Source organism: Boeremia exigua (assembly GCF_020726555.1).
Source record: "Boeremia exigua strain MPI-SDFR-AT-0100 chromosome Unknown C7974scaffold_11, whole genome shotgun sequence".
NCBI lineage: Eukaryota > Fungi > Ascomycota > Dothideomycetes > Pleosporales > Didymellaceae > Boeremia > Boeremia exigua.
This window is the reverse complement of record NW_025763528.1, coordinates 1,599,030-1,618,735: the sequence shown is the minus strand read 5'-3', so window position 1 is coordinate 1,618,735 and position 19,706 is coordinate 1,599,030. Positions and strand designations below refer to the sequence as shown.

Below are 19,706 nucleotides of genomic sequence, written 5' to 3'. Positions count from 1 at the left end.
TATAGACTGTTTTGGGAGGCACCAAAGTACATGGAAAGCAGCAGCTATATGTTGTAGTTTTCATTGACTAAGAGGGCGTGTATTCGCAAAGCTATGTGATCCCTTCAAGATTGTAGACCAAATCAATCATTTTACTTCCGTTGCAACATTGAGGTTTTCCGTAACCGTGTCATTGCTTCCTTTCCTATCCTCAGCGCTCCATTTCTCGGCGTCCCCAAGTCGATCGGCTGTTAAGCCAGCAGAGCCAGGGTGATTCATCCCAGCTTCAAGCTGTCGGACATAGCTAATCTTTCTCAAGCGCTCAGCTTCTCTTGGGGTAAGATGTAGCTAGATTATGTTAGCTGAATGCTCCTACCATTTCTGAGTTTACTCACATAGATCTCAACACCAAGGGCATGTAATGAGGTGGCAAGCCACAATGCCATGCCAAAGTTTAAGTCAAGCGCTGCACCTGCATTTGCGCCAGACTCGCCATCCATATCTGCTAATACAGCACTTACTGCCTCAAGATTACTACCGTCTGCAAATGATGCACACGCAGGGTATGCAGCAACAAGATCCATATCGGGACTGATGGTGTAGGCGAGATTTGCGCAAGACCAAACGACATAGCGCCCCTTGCCTGAGATGACAATTGCAGCTATGATCATGATGAGACGAGTGGTGATGATGGAACCCGCCTGTGATCGTAAGTAAAATTCCTCTTGTGGTTCGCTGAATGTACTCACGTAGAACCAGGCCCGCAGCATCCACGCCCGATGCTCCTCGATCTGCAGCTTCTTGATGTTGGCGATAGAGACAATCAGGCAGAGTAGTACACCAATGCCAACAAAGCCCACCCAAACCTGGATGTCCATGCCTCCTCCAAAAGCCATATGCGCAATCATTAGCGCACCAGCCAGACTTACAACGTAAAGTAAGACAGCGATGTATCCAAAAATCCGGTGTAGCAAGATTGACTTGTAGCGGATAATAGGAGTAAATTGGAAACAAACAAGGATACTAGCTGGGAGAATGCTAGCAAGGTGCAGGATGATGCCAACCTTGTCGCGGGTGAATGTCGTGTAGTAGTAGCACTCGCCAGGACCAGCAGAGTTACCTCCGCCGCTAGGATCGGGAGGGCAGAAATAGCGGTCGAAATTTAGGTACATGAAGCGGGCAAGGGTGAAGCCAAGCAGCGCACCAGCGAAGATAAACCATAGAACAAAGTTGTAGCCTTTGGTAAAACCAAGAGGTTTGTAGACCTTGGTGGTCCATTTGGACGCATTCTTTGGTGTATCAACCATGTTGCCGTCGACGGTAGTGAGGATAGTCTTTCAAGGTGTAGAGGTAAAAGCACGGACCACAGATGCAACGATGGGTCAACCGTGATAGGTCTGCAGTGATGAAGATGGCGAACTTGAGGATGAGTCCCCAGATGTAGATGTGACGCGGCATATCTATATGTTCTTTGCTTCGCCCAGAACTTTTTCATTTCGAATTCAATTGTCGGCGTCTTCATCTGCAAAGCTAAGCTAACGCAGTGTTCCATCGCTTGCGCGGGTAGCACTCTGAGATTGGCATGCACGATTGCCGCGCTTACACTTGGCGGGCGTGAGAAGCCATGCGGCGCCGAGATATCAGGGCCGCATTATCACTTGGCAATCGCGACTAATTTGCCATGTCGCGAAGCACTTTGGCGTAGGACTTGTACCACAATTGGCCCTGGGACGTTATCGCATTTACAATTGCATCTGGTGCGTCTTGGCAACTTCTGGCCGGCGACGGTCCAAGCAACGCTGTCTGGTGCGCAAGATGGAGCCTGAAATGGCTAGTTGCTACCTAAATAGCGAAGCGGCGGACTGGGGGCCTCAGCCTCCCATTGGTCGATTTGCACGAATGAAGGCGCTTGTAAGCAATGAGTACAGGGTCATAGGTGGAACTTTCTCCGTGAGCTCAGTATGCGCCAACTCTTCTTTACTAACCGCTGCGTCTGTTGGGTGGGTCACCAACTTCTGTTTCTCCTGCAATGCTACGTTGCGTGTTGGCCTGAGCGTGGTTTAGGCGTGCACATGGCAGGGCAGCAGCGGGCGGAATAAAGAACTACGGGTGCCTCAATATGGACCATTTCGCGCAGCCGACGCTTCTGTAAACAAGTGAGATTTACGCGATATGCGATAATGGTCGGGGTGCCAGGTCGCTCCAAGGGCTGTGCAACATGCAGGAGAAGGAAGAAGGGTGTAAGTCGAGCTCGGCATACACATGATGTCGGTTTACAGAGTTCAATGACTGACATTTGTGCAGTGTGATCTAAAACGTCCCACTTGCGGTCAGTGTCTTCAGCGTCAGGTGTATTGTGAAGGTTACGAACCCGACCGCGTTTTCGTCACCAGCAAGTATCTTGCATCCCCTCCAGCCAGATTGAAGGACTGTCAAGGTGCCACATTGGATCTCGTCGCATTTTCGGCCTCTACTTATCAAGTCCTTCTTCCCACTCTTGCGCGAACCGCGTTCAGAACGCAAAGCGTGGAGTCCGTATTCAAACTGTTTCCTTCGCCCCACGATGCGCGAGGCTCATTGTTGATCAAACAGCTATCTCAAGTTCTGGCATCTTCAAATGCTCGAGAAGAGGCACTTCGTCAAACGATCTTTGCCCTTGGCTTAGTCACACTTGGAAAAGAATCAAATGATGAGGTCATACTCTACAAAGGCCGAGCATTATACGGTAGAGCGCTCCGTGAGCTTAATTCAACGCTTTTAAGTTCTAGGGCGCAGATTGAATCATTGCTTATAACGACGAGGCTAATGGGTCTCTTTGAAATACTCTATGGTGCGGATGAAAGCGCGTGCACGCAGACTCAAGATTGGACAAGTCATGCTCACGGAGAAGTCGCTTTGATCATTTCAAGAGGAGCTGAGGCTTTTACAGAGGGGACTGCGCATGCTCTGTTCACGCTGGCACGATATAGTGCTGTAGGTTACTCTTTGACTTTCCCGTCTCCGCTCTGACAAAGTCCTAGGTCGTCATCGGTATTCGATCTCGAAAAAATATCGTTTTCAACGAAGAGGCTTGGAAGACAATTCCGTGGCGAGGGAGAGAGAAGACCGCAAGCGACACCATCGTGGATATTCTTCTGGAGCTTCCGGAGATACTCGAAGGACTGGATAATCTCAATCACATACCACCAGATGACTGTTGTAACAAAACAAGGCTGGCTATAGCAGAGAAGTGTTGGACTGTGCATCGCAGTTTGATCGCGTGGGCTGTAGTAAACTCACACCTGATCTACACACCTGACACCTGGAAGCCAATTCCTATCAAGTTTCCCAACTTATACGTGGCGTCGATCTCAGTAAGATACTGGACTGCAGCAACGTTATTGTATCAGTCTCTTGATTGTGTCTTACGCTCCCCCGTGTATGATACACTCTCATAATACAAAAATCACCCACACAGCCAACAATTCGCCCGCCTTATAACACGGTCTATGCCCTGGCTTCTAAGGAAGGACAACGGCGCACTTGGCCCCTACACTGCGTTATTTCCACTTAGTACAGCTATCATGTACATGCAGCAAAGCGAGATACCAGATCCTGATTATATGAAGCTGGTGTTCGCCGCCTGGAGCAACCCTGGATTGCCAAGCTGTATCAAGATGATCCTAGCTAGTATGGATGACGCTGTCTTATTGCCTACGAAAACAAGACGAACGGACCACAAGGAACCATGTAACTCGATCGACAAGTGAGCCCGGGCTAGTATTGTATATAGATAGCAATCTTTGAGATAGACGAGTTAACACACTATTGAAAATTTGCCTACTTAATTATATTTTGATATTGCTGGTAACTCACGTTTGAACTCTGTCTGCACATTTCATGCATAGACATAGCATCTGTAGGCATTGACACCTTGCTGGTTGATAGCCGGCGATATGCATCACAACAATTTTATTTTTACACTTTCTTACTGCTACTGCTTGCCTGCAGGATCAAATCACAAAGGCTAGCTGTATGAAGTACATTACGCGCCACACTAACTCTAAGCGACGATCTGCAATCTGCTGTACGGACCTCTAGCGCCAGAGCGGCTGGCTAGCCAATCAACACAAGAACAGTGAGCAGTTGGAACTCATTGAGTGCATCAGCTTAGTCTTCACGCGGCTGGTAGTACCATCGTCGCGGGAATAAGGGTAACCCAGAACAGGGTCCTGCTGACTGGCAAGTAATTCCCGGTGTCCCGCGATTGTGGCCATCAGACCACTACAGTTTTTAACCGTTCGCTGTGGCACACGATGTATATAGATTTGCTGACAAGCAGGAAAAGCATGGTCACATCACCCATCTATGCCACGTTGTTCTTAAGTCGCGTACTAACTAGCTTGAGAGCAAGAAGGATTGGGCGCTCTTGTAAACCCTGAGCAGTATCGCCAACTGGCACGTACCTACCTAGGTAGTGTCATTTATTGACTTGCATGGAGCACTATCTAACCCAGTAACCCAGTAAAGAGGCAGCCTTGCCGCCCCAGCGCGGCAAGGCTGCTCGGCCTCGCTGCGGTGAGATTGTTAGTAGCATGAGCAATACGTGTGCTAGACAAAGACCGGAGATGCCCGTCAACGGACGAAGTGAACCTTGCTCGTTATCGGAAAAGACCTATATAAGACTTGTAAGTTGTAGCAAGGTCCAACAACACTGAGTCCTTCCGATCATCACCTAGCACAGTCCCAATCGGAAACATGACCTTCCACCCTGACTCGCTTCCCGATCTGACTGGCAGGGTGTATGTTGTGACAGGAGCAACATCGGGCGTGTAAGTAACTTCGATGAAGACTGTTTCAAAGATCCGTCACTGATCATTTGAAGAGGCTACCACACCGCCGCTCGCCTTGCCGAACACAATGCCCACGTCTTCATCTGCGCGCGCACAGCCGAAAAAGGCTCTGCCACCTTGTCCCGGATTCGCAGCACATCTCCCGCAGCGACCCTTAGCGTCCTTACAATGGACCACGAGCGTCTATCCAGCGTAGTTGAAGCCGCGAAGCAGTTTGTATCGTCGCAAAATCGCCTCGACGGCCTCATCAACAATGCTGGCATTATGGCAACGCCGTTCGCGCTGACAGCTGACGGATACGAAGCGCAATGGCAAACGAACTACCTTGCACACTACGTATTTACCTTCCACTTGCTCCCTGTAATGCTCCGAACTGTACAACGAGCAGCGCATGCCGGTGCATCTCCTGGGAGCGTACGTATCGTCAACCTTTCGTCGTCAGGCCACTATCTCTCTGCGCCAAAGGAAGGCATAGTATTTGCCGACACCAACTTAGAACATGCAAGCGGTATGACCCGTTATGGGCAGTCGAAGCTTGCCAACGTCCTTCACACCAAGACGCTGAACAAGCTGTACGGCCCGGATTCACCATCCGCGAGAGCCGGAGAGGGCGAGGTTTGGGTCACGGCTGTAAATCCTGGCTTCGTGAAGAGCGAACTGGGCGTCAAAGCGGATTTGCCACTGTATATGAGTATGGCGGCTATGGCTTCTCGATGGTTAGGAGCTGAATTTGACACGGACAGAGGGAGCTGGACGAGCTTGTACTGCGCTGCTAGCGCGGATATGAGGAAAGAGGAGAGCGGAAAGTACTTTCAGCGTATTGCAGATCCAAACGGAAAGTTGAGCTCAAGCGCAAAAGATGAACAGCTTGCAGCTGATCTAGAAAAATGGACAAAAGACGTGCTACGTCAAGGCGGATGGCTGGAATAAGCAGCCAGAGTTTGATATCCACCATATGCAGATCTCATTATAACATCAAGGACGACTCATGACTCTCCAATTCGCATGTCATCATGCTTTGCTAGTATATCAAATAGATTCACGTTCGCACATTGAGATCCATCAATCAATAAGAATGGGGCCGATGCAGATGATCCGACTTAAAACTACAGCTTTTTGTTTCAGATAAGTATGTTCATTCACATGCAATGTCTTGTCTACCTTTTTACCAAGCTTCAAAAGAATAGTGCCAAAACACATGCCTATCTGTTCAGAGCGCGAGACACGATTCATACCTTTATCCTGTATGATGGCCATGATGCGTTTGCAGCTCGTGCTGCCTGAAAGCAACGGAGAAGCGTAACATGTCTGCTCCCTGCGCTCGAACACTTTTACACAAGATCTCGTCAAGAGCTGGCTTCAATTCCTCGCACACGTAGGCACACCGACCTGTGAACGTACAAGAGCTGCCGAAAGTTAAAATGTTTGCTTCCCGCACTTCAAAATTACTCAAATGAGAACGCATGTCCCGTGCTTCTTGCCTGGCCTCGGAATCCAGCATATCCACGCTCCCCCTTAGCCAAAGAATCACCGAAAGCTATCTCGTCTTATGCATCTGCTTCTGGAATTTTGAATCAAGACAGTGATGTTGCCATGTTCGTGGCTCCATTCTAGCTCCAACAATTTGAGTTTCGCGTACCCTGAATGATGTTTGGCCCCTCATACTATGTGCAAGACATGGCTGAAAGTTCTTTCTCCTTTATCATATTCATGTCTCTCGTCGTCTTGCAGAGACCTGGCGAAAGCATATGTTCGCTGATGGAATGCTCTTTTTCGACTGGGAAGTTGGATTCCAATCTAAAAAAATCCTTCATGGGGGCATATGTAGTACTTATTTGAATAATCTTCGACCTCTCGATTCACTGAGATTTTTCACTTGCTCAGTCATACTCTGAGAATGTATGCGATCAGGAACCAGGTTGGAAAGAAGAGTTTGGGACAACACATGTCTAATCCTGCCTGTTATCTAAAATAACTTGGTCTAAGTTCACCTGCGTTTCTGCCGCAGCTGCTAGCATGCAAAACACTGACCCACGTCAATTTTCCAACCCTTGGAAGCTCTTGGGAACATTGACAGATCATCTCCTTCTATCGTCCAAACAATCGACTTCAAGCACTTCCCGAGTCAGGATATGTTTGAGACTGTCCGTTCCTCCTGCAACTCTCCGTCTATATTCTGTTTCAAGAGAGAACTAGCTTGTAATTTCAACATACTCTATCATTCCTGCTGCTTGCGGGCATACTGCCTTGACCATTCCTTTGTATCGGCCAAAAACACCTAGAGTAGCACCAAAAACATTTCTATGTCTTGCGCAAGTACCCTTGTCGAGGTCTTTCTTTACTCTAAAAGACTTTCAGGACATCACATGTCGGCAGCCATTTTTCTGCAAACCCTTTTATACCTCTGAATATATCAAATAGACAAAGAAACGAGCCCATGTGTGCGTTTGTCTGCTGCCGGTCAGTATGCTACTTCAACCTCGACTCTCAATCGACTGCTGCGAATCACCCCGTTCAATCAAGGTCTTCTAAAGTGCAAGGAGATCTACATTGACGTGTATGGCTTACAAGTTCGACCCATAAAGCTACATCATATGTTTGTGGCTCTCTGTTTGTCCTCTTTTCCTGAAAAAAAAAACGTCAATCTGTTTGATGCGTTCGTGTTGCTGGAGTGTCGTATCAATCACGACTCGGATAATTCTGCTTCCTGCTACGAATCATTCCAACCTCCAAGGCACCACAATGAAAAGCAATCGACGGAGAAGTAAAATATCAATACATGAATGATTTTTCTACCACCAATTCAGAACTATCAACGATTCCAACACATGTCTGAGATCGCTCTGGTCCTGAAATCTGCTTTGAAGCAAAGGTATGCGTTCGTGTACTTTGAAAAGCTCCAATTTCTAGGAAACCCGGAGAAGATAGTCGTCATGTCGTCGTGTGCTTGTTTCTCGCTGCATCGTACACATGTCCGCCAAATCTTCTGCGAACCCTTCTGCCACCTAGCTACTTCCCATTCTAAGAAACAAAATAAGGCAGACGGTGAGGTACATGAGCAATTTCGACCAGAAACCACTGCTTTGATCATCAAGGAGACTATCTAGTCCCAAGAAATGACAACGAAGACAATATGTGTTGTCTGCCATGCTGCTCGTTTGCATCAAGCCATCAACTAGCGGATCTGTCCACCAAAATGTTCTGCCACATAATTGCCAACTCACGAAGCCTCCGAGTCTCGGAGAAAAACCAACAGTCACCCGAAAAATGTGTTGGTGTGCTACCTCGCCTGTCCTTGGTAGGGCTGCGCGCTAGACTATTGATTTGAATCTCGACCACTCCCTTCATTCACCTATCAATCAGGTCGTCTACCAACTCTTCTACTTGCTTGTGCTCCTTTCCTTGCCGCTTGTCATAGAACCACACACCAAAACGTCAATACATGCACTACTATCTCCACGAGAATGCTTGGTCTCTAGAGACCACATACGAATACGTTACATGTGTTGTATTTTCTGTTCTACGCAAACTTCATGGACTCATCAATTGATACGTCCATATTCTGACTAAATTTATCTCCGTGGCCTATCTATAGCCCTACCTATCCTCGAATAAACGTCTTCCTGACACGACACCAAACGTGTTTGTGCTGCTTTTCGGCGCACCCCAGCGACTCACACATCAGTCCGTCTATTCAACAATTGAAAGTTCTTACCACCCATCCCCGACTTCCACCGATGAAACGAACGATTGGCCACATGTGTTCGTGCTGCTTTCCAACGGATTCTTCATAAATCCACCGATCGGACCGTCAAACATTCAAAGTATTTCTCTCAATGACTGCTTTCACTTGTAGAAGACATGAGTAGCCAGCAAGAGCATGTGTTTGTCTTATTTTCCTGCGTATCATGAACACATCCACGGGATTGTCACTTCTACCGCCATACTCATCATCCTCCCTTCATGAGACCGCCCGTCTCTGGAGAAGAAAAGAAACAAACCCCACATTTGATGCGTTTGCCTACCACCTTCTGCCAAAAGAACTACAAACGGAACTTTATATGAACACTACTACTCCCTATCTATGAGACTGCATGACCTTTCAACTTCGCAGGAAGAGTGGCCATGAGCCTGCTGAAACCCTTGCCCAACCCTTAAAAACCTTTGGATAGGCATGTCCACCGCTTATGGGCATGGCTGTTTCGAAACGAACGATATTCCGACGCATGCATACGTGTTCTCATGTCGGCTTTGCACCAAGCCACAAATAAGGTTACTGTCTATCTATGTGCCTGACTATCCTGAAAGCGTCGAAAATTTGCTCCATCCGTGTGTCGTGTTCTTGGCCCATCCCTCTGTGAGCCTGTTTGCTTCAAAACGAATGAGAATATTCAGATGTGTCTCCTCGCGCCACGATTCTTGGAAATCCACAAACGGGTTTGCAATTCTTCCGTGCGACCGCCTCTTCTGCAACTTAATAAGGAAGACTTGTACGTGTCTGCTTGCTTCACTGACGCTCCCAAAAAATCTTCAAACGAACTGCTGCATGTCTACATGGCTACCTGTTCTAAAACGTATTCAAACCATTTCATGTCCGTTCGCTCTCCCGCCAACTCTCGAAAATTTACTCTGCATGGCGAACCCAATCTTCAGTCTGTTCAAGACGTCCTAATATGCTCGTATGGGACTGCGTTCACTTGAAAACCATGAAACAAATGAATGATGTTTTGCTTCAACGCCACTCTCTCCTTACAGACCCCCACCCGAACTCTCTATAAATTTACGCACCCGTCTCTTCTAAAAGCGAGAACAAATCGGCTAATGTCTGCTTGCTCTCCTGGCGCTTGTCAACAATTTACACAAGGGCACAAACCGACTCGTCGAATTGTCTGTCTGTCCAAAATGACATTCGCGAGAAACGCTAAGCAGGTCTTGTTATGTATATGTACAGCCTCTCAGTCCTCTCTGTACAAATCTCCACATGAACCCTCTATGCAGTGGTACGACTGCTTTGTCTAAAAGTAAGATCCCCGAAACAAATGCTTACCTCCGCGCCAACTTTGAACGTTTACATAAACCCACTCTTCGAACCGCCAGTCCACCAAAAGCCTTACTCTGTGTCCCAGAATAACCAGAAGCAAGATGTGTAATGTGGCGCTCTTTTTTTCTGCTTCTCCTTACCGACCTTTCGAAAAACTGCCATTCCATGACTGTCCGTTCGAAAAATGAACATAGAACCTATCTATGTCTGCTTGCGTCTGCGCTGATTTCGAAAGCCGAAATATACAAACCACCTCATCCAGCTGCTACCTCACCCCAAAGTCATGTTCACTCGCTTCATTAGACTGTGTCCTAAAAAAGGCGGAAAGTGGCGTGGGATGTGTTCGTCCTTCTCTCCTATCTTCTCCTAACAGACCTCTCGAAAATCGATGACTTACCACCTATGCGACTGCCCGTTTTGAAAACCATAGATAGACGCGTACATGCCTGTCCTGCGTTCGCGCCAACTTCGAAAACCTACCTAAACAGACTCATTTGTTAGACCACCGGTCTATAGAAAGTCCTTTTGATACGCTCCATGGAATTGTGTGTTCTCGGAAAGGTGGAAGGTGGAATGGGATGTGTTCGTCCTGCTCTCCAATTCATACCTTGCAAGCCCCTTAAAGAACCACCACCCACCACCCATGCAGCGACCCGTTCTAGAAACAACTAGCACATGGACATGTCTGTGCCCTTCATATAAACCAGATTTGGAAGCCGACTTGCATAAACGAACTCATCTGACTGCTGGTTCACCTAAATGTCATGTTCACTCCATCTATGGGACAGCGTCCTCGAAAACATTGAAGCCAGAATGGTATGGGTCTGTCCGGCTGTCCCGCTTGGAAACTGCTTCTCAAGATCCCTCGATTCTCCCACCGCCATCTGCTTCTGCATCACCTACCTGCGAAAATATCTGGCCTTTCGAAATTGACCGAACTGACGAACATGTGTCTGTCTTCTTTTCCCGCCCCTGTCCGCGACCCACCACTCGCCTATCTCTATCTACATCTCCATCTCCAGTTGCACCTGCGTCTCCATCGCCTACCTGCGAAAACACCCGGAAGTTCAAAATATCTCATCACCATGTGATGTGTCCGTCTGCGTGCGTTCTCGCGCACCCAATAAATCCACCAGCCCCTCACTCCCACCAGGACGCTACCGATGTCTTCATATGAGACCTTCTGCCTTGGAAGAAAATTCGGTAAACATCAGCCATGCACTTGCGCCGATGGCCACAGACTTAATCATTCAGTTCCCGTAGAGCCGTCTGTCTGCCGCTTGCCACAAACCTAGTACTCTGTTACTTGGACAAATACACTCCCAGCTGCTTTCTATGAATCCCTGTCTCGAAAAACAGTATTGCATTCTATCCATGCGTCTGTGCCGCTGCCCTAAACGTCATCAAAGAATCCCGATGGAGCTGTCTGTGCCTGCCGAAGAATCCCCCAAAACACCATTTCATGTGTTCGGCGCTTTCCGGCACACTCTATCAAACACTCAATGAATTATTCTGCCACTTCATCTGTATATCTCTGTCCGGCCAAGAAACCGTGTGTACCCACAAGAGCTACTCGAAAACGGCAGGCTGTAAAGGCATGTGTGCTGTGCTGGCCTGCGGGCTTGTTCCCTCTAAAAATTGGCTACGCATGAGCCTGTAATACCGAAAAAAAACGAGAAGCACGTCTCATGTGTGCTGTGCTGCGCGGGCCTGCGAACTTGATCTCTCCACCCAAGAGCTTACAAAGCTCAAAAGACAAAAAACACTGCTGTATGTGTGCTATGCTGGCCTGCGGGCTTGCAGATTTGTTCTTTGTATCTGCCTAGAAGCTTGTGAAGCTTGAAAGCGAAGTTCGGACTCTTCATGTGTGCCCTGTGGGCTTCTCTCCAAGGCTCGTCCATGAAAGAACCTATAAAGTTTGAAAGCGAACGCTCCGCTACACATGTGTGCTGTGTTGGTCTACGTGCTGGGAGACGGCCCGTTCTCTCCCAAAGCTTGCTACGCAGGACTCGCGATCCTCAAAACTACGAGACTCCTTGCGATGTGTGCTGTGCAGGGCAGACTCGTTCTATCCAAGATTTCTCCACTCCGAGGGGCCTGTAAAACCTGAAAGCAACAGAAAGAGGGTTGGATGTGCGCTGTGCTGTGCAAGCTCGTTCTCTTCCCCCACGCAGGACTCAAAAGTCGAAGACGCTTTGCCAATGTGCATGTGTGCTGTGCTAGTCTGAATGCTGTGCTGTGCTGGCTTGCGGGCTCGTTCTATTTACTCACCTATGAGGCCAGAAAGTCCGAAAGTAAGAGATGCATGTTTGATATGTGAAGCAACTGCTTGCTCTCCTCTCCTCTAACCGACTGAGCCTGCATATCCTTTTTCGTTAAAGCCAGAGCTACCACATTGACCGTATAACCCAACAGGCCTTAGACCGACCGGCCTTTTCCATCAAGATAACATTATAACCGTCGTGAAGACTTTACTTCTACAGCCACCATGGTGAAGATAGTATTTGGAGGCGCCTCTTTTATGAGCGGGGCCAGACCCAACACCATGGACAAGGCCGTCGACACTCTATGCTCGCCTCTGGCGTTACCACAATTGACACAGCCCGCACCTACCCTGACTCAGAAGAAGCCATCGACAAGCAGGAGAAACGCACACAGTTCGCCATCGATACCAAATTAAAGTTCCAGGCGGTTTTGTGCCTGGATCAGCGCGCAAGGACATAATAGACTTACACGTGAAAGGGGCTATTCAGAAAGTCAACATTGAGCAATTCAACACCCTCTACATGCACTCGCCCTCCGCCGACGTCCCGCTCGAAGACGCCCTCGTCGGCATCAATGAAGCCCACAAGCTCGGCTTCTTCAGACGCTTTGGCCTGAGCAACTATGCGCCCCGAGACGTGCAGCACGTGCACAACCTCGGAAAGGAAAAAGGCTACCCGCTCCTTGAAGTATTGGAACCCTTCAATCTAACAAATAAACAACATGAGGAGGAATATAGACTAATTGTATTACTATCGCACAAAAACATTGTACAAAGTCTAGGGGCAGATAACTAATCGGCTTGGGTTACTTATTACAAGTCTCTCTATTCAAAGCTTAGATTACAACTTGCCTCCTCCCACTGGCTAAGAAGCTTTAGTTGGTCTTCAGCCTTCTTCTTCGCCATACCCCAAGAATCCTCACCTAGCATCAGCGTAGTTGGAAGGTCCTTGCCCTTTGCAAGGCCTTCTCCTTTAACCATATCTATGATACGGTTTGCGCCCTTAATGGGATCGCCAGGCTGCTGTCCACTGACGCCCTTGTACAGCTTGAATGCTTCGTCAACCTGTGTCTGGTAACCGTCGATCTTCGTGCCGCTGTATGTGGTGTTTGTTTCAGTAAGGAAGTCTGTTCGGAAGAGACCTGGTTGGACAATAAGTGTACGGATGCCGAATGGGGCAACTTCTTGAGCAAGAGATTCCGCAACACCTATGTATAGAGTTAGCAGATGTTGTCTAGTCATAGCACGGTGCTCCTTACCAGTCAAAGCAAATTTGGAAGCAGAGTACAGGCTTAGTATTCCAAACCCATTTATAGCGGTAGCAGAGCCGTTAAAGACCACAGTCCCTGATTTGTTACTGCGGAAGTGCGGCAAGAAAGAACGTGTGACATTGACCGCACCAAAAACGTTGGTGTTAAATTGCGCAAGCCAGTCTTGATGCCTAAAGCGTTTGTCAGCGTCAAGTGACAGCGGAGCGACGTCTTGATCGTACGTAGCCTCTTCAAAGGTACCAAAATGCCCATAACCAGCATTGTTAACTAGCACATCAATCCTGCCGTAAACTGCGATAGCCTCTCTAGCGATCTTCTCAAGCTCAGCGGTTGATGCGGTCACGTCAAGCTGTAGAGTGGCCGCGCCTAGCTTTCCCAGGTGTTCGATCTTGGAGAGTGTACGCGCAGTTGCAATAACCTTTTCGCCGCGTACGAGCAAGCTTTTGACGAGGGCGGCTCCAAAACCAGTCGAGGCACCAGTAATGAGCCAGACTTGTGGATCAGACATTGTAGGCGCAGTGTAGTGGTCGATAAGAGTACGTGAGAAAGTCTTCCAGCAATTGAACCAATAGCGCTGAGTGCAAAGTCAGGAATGCTGCAGGAAGACCTTTAATGGTACAACGTATTTATATACTCAGTATTTCCCTTTTCAAAGGCGGCGTACTCAAGAATGCGGAATGACATCCGCATAATTACCAATAAGTCTCGGATCCGGCGGACTTGTAGACATCTCCGAAGACACTTGGAGAGGCTACCTACCTAGGTACAGGTTTCAGAAACTCACCGAAGAGCTTCTTTAGCGCTATGGAGTAATTTTGTAAGCAGTAAGACTACACGTCGCGTGGATGCTGTTGTGCATTTGTATGTGCAACAATTCTTGACTAAGCGCAGTTACCGATGTACGGAAAGACCTCGTCCGCACAAAAATGAGTTATACATTAGTAGATTAGTCTCAGCAACATATGTTGTCTTGCATTATACTATAGTGCGTCGCAATGTATGCCTTACATACAATTTTGCACACAAGGCGCGGTGGTTACGAGATGCAAGCCGTCTTTCACCACCTGCAGGGCTAGACAGGGGCCATTGCAACTTAGCCAACGACAATGTCGCCAGCGATAAGACAATGATGGACAGGTGAATGAAGAGATGGCTGGGTTCGAGGGTTACAGCTCGATTGGCTTGTCCATGTTCTCGCTCAGAGCACAATCGTGAGCCAAGACCGGATGCCTGCCTGAATTGTTTGTTGAGTAATCCATCTGCCAGCCGGATCCTCTATCATAGCAACAGCCAAGGCAATGTCCTCAGCTTTTTCAAGCCTGTGCTCTACTGGACTCATCTGCCTCTGCCTCTGCTGTGCTATGTGGGCCTGCAGGCTTGTTGTCTTCCAAGGCTTGTCCCTGCAAGTCCCCGAGATACTTGAAAATATACGAAGACATGCTTATGTATGCTATTTTGGCATTTTATCTTCAACATCCATCAGGTATTCTGAAGTCTGTAATCTTTGAAATGAAAACAGAAAAAGACATCCATCATGTGTGTCAGCCTGCGGGCTTGTTCCCTTTCTCAACATATCCATGCAGGACCCGTGCTCCCTGAAAGAGAAATGCCCACCACTGACAGCTGTGCTGGTTTGCGGGTCCACTCCCTCTAACAATCGTCTACTTATAAACCTGTGACATCCATAAACGAAGAAACGCGCTCGGGATGTGCGCTGTGCTGACCCGCTCGCTAATTCTCTTCACGTCTCGTGCATGCAGTATCTGCGATACTCAAAAGCAAAGACCACAGGGATGATATGTGCTGTGCGGGCTTGTTCTCTTCGACAGTTCGTCCACACAGGAGCCCGTGATGCTTGAAAGTTTGAGGGTAACGAATGATGTGTGCTGTCCTGATTTGCGGGCTTGTGCGCCTCCAGATCTTCTATGCAGAAACTCGAAAATCTCGAAACAAAGATACCTATCCCGACTACATGCTGTGGGGGCTTGTATCCTGTATTCACGTAGAAGCATGTGAAGCTCGAAAGCAACCGATGCCTTGGTGATGTGTGCGGCGCGAGCCTGTGGGCTTGGTCACTCCCAAGGCTCGTCCACGTAAAATCCCATCATCCCTAAAACCGCAAAACGCGCTTTTCATGTGTGCTGTGCTGTGCGAGCCTGTGGGCTTGATTCCTTCAAAGTCTGTCCACGCAGACCCCGTAACCCTCGAAATCAATAGCCTCGCCACTGATGTGCGCTGTGTGGGCTCGTCCTCTCCATTCAACCAGGAGCTCATTATGCTAAAAAGAATTACGAGACACTATGCTGTACCGTGCTAGCTTGCATGCCTCTTCTCTTCCAAGTTCTATCCACGCAGGAACCCCATGATTCTCAAAAGTTAAAAGTGCTGTACTCATATGCAATGTCCTGACCTGCGAGTCTTTTCTCTTCGAAGCTCCGTCCACCCAGAAACCCGTCACACTCAGAGAGACCAGAAGATTTTTGTGTGCGTGTCGTGCTGTCCCACTGGATCGCGTACCCTCCATCGAATCTCGAAGAACAAATGTCCGATCCATGCAGCGCTGTGCGCTACGAGTGTTGAAACCCACTGGCTCTGCTCTGATGGCCTGGAACCGGGATGGAATTGAATTGAACCCAACTGAAACAGACTGAAACGGGAAGTCCCAAAATAAACGAATGCGAGCACCCATGCTGTCGAAAACAAAGGTTCTTGAAATATCAACTCCGCTAATACATGCGTTTCTCCCGTCCGTGGGAGATTGGGCGTGTCGAAAGGGGAGTTGAGAGGATGGAATGGGCGGTGCGGGGCTGTGGGTGTGTGGTTGTGTGAGCATGGTAACGCATTGACGTTGAGAGGCTTCTTGTATCGACGTGCATAATGGGCGTTGGATGGAGTGTAGATTTGGATGTTTGCTTTGAGGCGATTACTTCGAGGCGAGAATGGCTGCGTGCGCTTCGAGTAACGGATTCCATTTCCTCGAGAACCTTCTGGTCGGTAACGGCGTTGTGTGTGTTTGGACGACGTATATCATGTATCATACCTCCCCCCTCACGCGCACACCACGACACCGCTTCACGCCTCACACTTCACACCTCACACTTCACACTTCACACCTCACACTTTAACCCTCCACCGCCACCCCCCCGCCACCATCCGCGCAGCCCCCAAAAACCCCGCGCCCAGAAACAACATGCCCCCGCCATACCCCCACAGCGCGCCCCACCCCCAGCGATCCAACACCGCCCCCCCAACCGGCGTGCCAACCAGCACCCCGACCCCAACCACGAAAAAACTCTGCCCCATGCGCGTCCCAATCTTATCCCTCGCATCCTGACTCAGCGCCACCACCACGGTGGGCGGCAGACTCACAAACGCACCCGAGAAGAACCCATACACGGCCATCAGCACGCACAGCCCGGGTGTCCCCGTGACGGGGACGTAGCACACGCACAGCGCGCCCGCGACGGCGCAGCACGGCACGACGACATTCAGCGCGCCGACGCGGTCGGCTGCCACGTTGGGCACGATGCGGCCGAACACGCTGGCGCCGTTCATGATGGCGAGCAGGTAGAACGCGAGATCCGGGCTGGTCAGACGGCGGTCCAGCGCGTACGTCTGCGCGAAGAAAAACGGCATGTACAGGCCCATGAACCCCGTTGCGAAGCCGGCGACCTGCAGGGTGTAGGCCGGGATGCGGAACGCGGCGAGGTCGAGCAGCGCGCGGGTGTGCGGCGGCCGCGTGCGGGGCCGCATGACGGCGCAGGGGATGGCCATTGTAGCGCCGACGAGGAGCGCGAGCGCGCGCGTGGTCCAGGGGAAGCCGATGCGGGGGAGCAGCGCGTGGAAGGCGATCGGGTACAGGACGCCGCCTGCGCTGGAGCCGGCGGCGGCGAGGCCGATGGCGGCGCCGATGCGGGTGGAGAAGTAGGTGGTGAGGATTGCGACGGAGGGGACGAAGAGCGCGGCGGTGCCGAAGCCGATGCAGAGGGCTTGCGCGAGGAAGATCTGCGTGTACGAGGTGCAGAGGGAGAGTAGGGTTTGGCCGGCGACGAGCAGCAGGGTGCCTGTGAAGAGGAGGGCGCGGAAGTAGCCGGCGTCGTAGAGGGGGCCGGTGAGGGCGCCGGCGGAGAGGAGGAGGAAGGCTTGCGTGCTGCCGATCCAGGCGATGCTTGAGGCGGAGGAGGAGGGGAGGAGCATGGTGGAGTAGTAGGTCGAGTAAGACCCAAAACAATTTTGTTGAAGGGGCAAAGGCTCAGAAAGATGTGATGAAAGCGATATATTTCTATATAGGCAAAGTACTATACTTATGTGTGAAGATGCTTACTTGCTTCTTACGTACAAACAAACAAGTGTTGGTGAAAGTATCAAACCTTAGGACGTTTGTACCTGCACTGGACGGAACCCTGCTCAACATTCCCTCGTTCACGCAATATGGTCTTCAACCACTGAGTCTGGCCAGTCCTGTCTCCAAGGCGATACGCGGCAGTGGTTTAGTGAACAGGTCTGCCTTGTTCTCCTTCCCTGATACCCTAGTAGTGACGAGCTGCTTCTCTTGGACCTTCTTACGTATGAAGTGCCACTTGATATCGATATGTTTCGACCGCTTATGATGCTCTGGATTGCGTGTGAGCGCCAGTGCTGCCTTATTGTTAATACTAATCTCAATGACCGGAACTTTGATAATGCTGATGTCCTTCATGATGCTGTTTATCTAGATAGCTTCCTTAGCTGCTTTAGATGCAGCTACGTACTTAGCTTCACATGAGGAGAGAGCAACAGTCTTCTGGCGCTTTGAGCTCTAACTAACTGGGGAACTGCAGAATGTAAAGACCTAGCTAGTAGTAGAGTGATGTGTGTCTGGGCATTGAGCAAAATTGCTATTGCTCCAGGCCTGAATGACTGGTGTTGCATTGGCAGAGTATAGTAGTCTAAACTCAGGGAACTGTTGGAGGTATGCGTAAATGCGATGAACCGCACGCAAGTGTCCTTCGTTAGGATTAGACATGAATTGAGATACTGCTCCGAAGGCAAAGCTGATGTTATAGCGGGTGCGAGAAGCCAAGTAGTTTAGGCTTCCTATAAGCTCCTAGTAATGAAGTTTGAAGTTGTCTGACGCAGTAAGAGTTGTCTCTTTACTGAGAACGACTCCTGGCTCAAGAGGCGTCTTGACCGGTCGCAGATTAGTAAGCTTGTACTTCTGAAGCAGCTGCGCGACATAGCTAGCTTGGTGGAGTCGAACATGACTAGGTTGAATGTCCACCTGCATCTTGAGGTATTCTGTGCATGGACCAAGGTCTGTCATTTCGAATTCCTTAGATAGGCCCTCCTTGACTTTATTTATGAGGTTTGCATCTTTAGTGGTGATGAGGAGATTATCTATATAGACGGCAATGACCCCAAACCCCTGTTGATGAAAAAGGCATGGATTGTATGCTGACACTTCCTACCCAAGCGACACGAGGTAGTTGCGGAGTTTTGTATACTAAACTCGAGGTGACTGCTTGAGACTGTATAGCGCTTTGGCGAGCTGAAGGACGTGACCAGGTGGATAGAGGTGTTCGAAACCTTCCGGGGCACGAACAAATACCATTTCCTCGATGTCTCTGTTAAGGAACGCTGTTATAACGTCTATAGTGTCGCAAAGCTAGAGCAGCTTAGCTATAATAGCAAAAACTAGCAAGAATGAAGAGTGCTTAATTACTGCTGAGAAAGTCTCAGTGTAGTCAAGTCCCTTGCGCTGGAGGAAACTATGAATGACATATCGAGCCTTGTAACGGCCGATAGTCCCATCAGCCTTAAGCTTGCGTTTTGTGACCCATCGTCTACTAAGTATGAGAAACTCCTCAGGGACCTCTGACAATGGTACTGAGTACCATACCTTAGCACGGATGATACTGTCAATCTCGGCGAGGAAAGCTTGTAGCCATTCATCCCGTTCAGGGCCACTCATAGCTTCCTTGAATGTCCGTGGTTCAGGTGCACTTGCATAGTCGTGGGTGGTATTGAAGAAAAGTCTGCGTCCATTCAAGGCTAACACATCATCGTGTTGTGGTTGTGACGATTCATTTGCAGTGAAGTCAGTGATATTGCTGGCACTGTCATCAGCGTCTAAGTTGTAGTCTAGCTCACTGGCTTCAATGAGGAAATCTCCGCGTACACTGGCAGTCTCCTCAGTCTGGACCATGTTAAGGAGAGGTCGGCCTGTGCGTCCAACCCAGTTATCGCGATATTTTTGCCGAAGACTAGAGACCTTGTCAGGATCCATGTAAGCTCGCTGTCTGTACTTAGGGTTGATGACTTTGACGCAGTGTAGTCGAGCA

General features: G+C 49.3%; 6 protein-coding genes across 6 annotated transcripts; 3 read left to right on the top strand and 3 right to left on the bottom strand.

Moving 5' to 3' along the window:
- Nucleotides 1-126: 126 nt before the first annotated feature.
- Nucleotides 127-1,286, bottom strand: C7974DRAFT_442698 (uncharacterized protein; the record flags this gene model as incomplete). Its single annotated transcript, XM_046145414.1, has 3 exons — nucleotides 127-327; nucleotides 375-680; nucleotides 729-1,286. 3 exons carry the CDS (start codon nucleotides 1,284-1,286, stop codon nucleotides 127-129), a joined length of 1,065 nt encoding a protein of 354 aa, XP_045993653.1.
- Nucleotides 1,287-1,949: 663 nt separating this feature from the next.
- C7974DRAFT_465943 (uncharacterized protein) lies at nucleotides 1,950-3,989 on the top strand (the record flags this gene model as incomplete). The annotated part of the gene is made up of 6 exons (XM_046146308.1): nucleotides 1,950-2,219; nucleotides 2,284-2,952; nucleotides 3,000-3,332; nucleotides 3,369-3,397; nucleotides 3,437-3,648; nucleotides 3,970-3,989. Exons 1-6 carry the CDS (start codon nucleotides 2,160-2,162, stop codon nucleotides 3,987-3,989), a joined length of 1,323 nt encoding a protein of 440 aa, XP_045993652.1. The 5' UTR covers nucleotides 1,950-2,159.
- Nucleotides 3,990-4,471: 482 nt separating this feature from the next.
- Nucleotides 4,472-5,804, top strand: C7974DRAFT_366520 (putative carbonyl reductase). The gene is made up of 2 exons (XM_046139848.1): nucleotides 4,472-4,790; nucleotides 4,844-5,804. The coding sequence occupies exons 1-2, from the start codon at nucleotides 4,717-4,719 to the stop codon at nucleotides 5,739-5,741; spliced, it is 972 nt and encodes a 323-aa protein (XP_045993651.1). The 5' UTR covers nucleotides 4,472-4,716; the 3' UTR covers nucleotides 5,742-5,804.
- A 6,593-nt stretch (nucleotides 5,805-12,397) lies between these two features.
- On the top strand, nucleotides 12,398-12,911 carry C7974DRAFT_416962 (uncharacterized protein; the record flags this gene model as incomplete). Its single annotated transcript, XM_046144030.1, has 2 exons — nucleotides 12,398-12,509; nucleotides 12,595-12,911. The coding sequence occupies 2 exons, from the start codon at nucleotides 12,398-12,400 to the stop codon at nucleotides 12,909-12,911; spliced, it is 429 nt and encodes a 142-aa protein (XP_045993650.1).
- C7974DRAFT_343326 (oxidoreductase,short chain dehydrogenase-like protein) lies at nucleotides 12,860-13,977 on the bottom strand. The gene is made up of 3 exons (XM_046139309.1): nucleotides 13,608-13,977; nucleotides 13,375-13,556; nucleotides 12,860-13,323 (listed from the first exon to the last, which is right to left on the bottom strand). The coding sequence occupies exons 1-3, from the start codon at nucleotides 13,892-13,894 to the stop codon at nucleotides 12,941-12,943; spliced, it is 852 nt and encodes a 283-aa protein (XP_045993649.1). The 5' UTR covers nucleotides 13,895-13,977; the 3' UTR covers nucleotides 12,860-12,940.
- A 2,523-nt stretch (nucleotides 13,978-16,500) lies between these two features.
- Nucleotides 16,501-17,583, bottom strand: C7974DRAFT_427764 (major facilitator superfamily domain-containing protein; the record flags this gene model as incomplete). The annotated part of the gene is made up of 1 exon (XM_046144575.1): nucleotides 16,501-17,583. The coding sequence occupies one exon, from the start codon at nucleotides 17,581-17,583 to the stop codon at nucleotides 16,501-16,503; it is 1,083 nt and encodes a 360-aa protein (XP_045993648.1).
- Nucleotides 17,584-19,706: the final 2,123 nt, after the last annotated feature.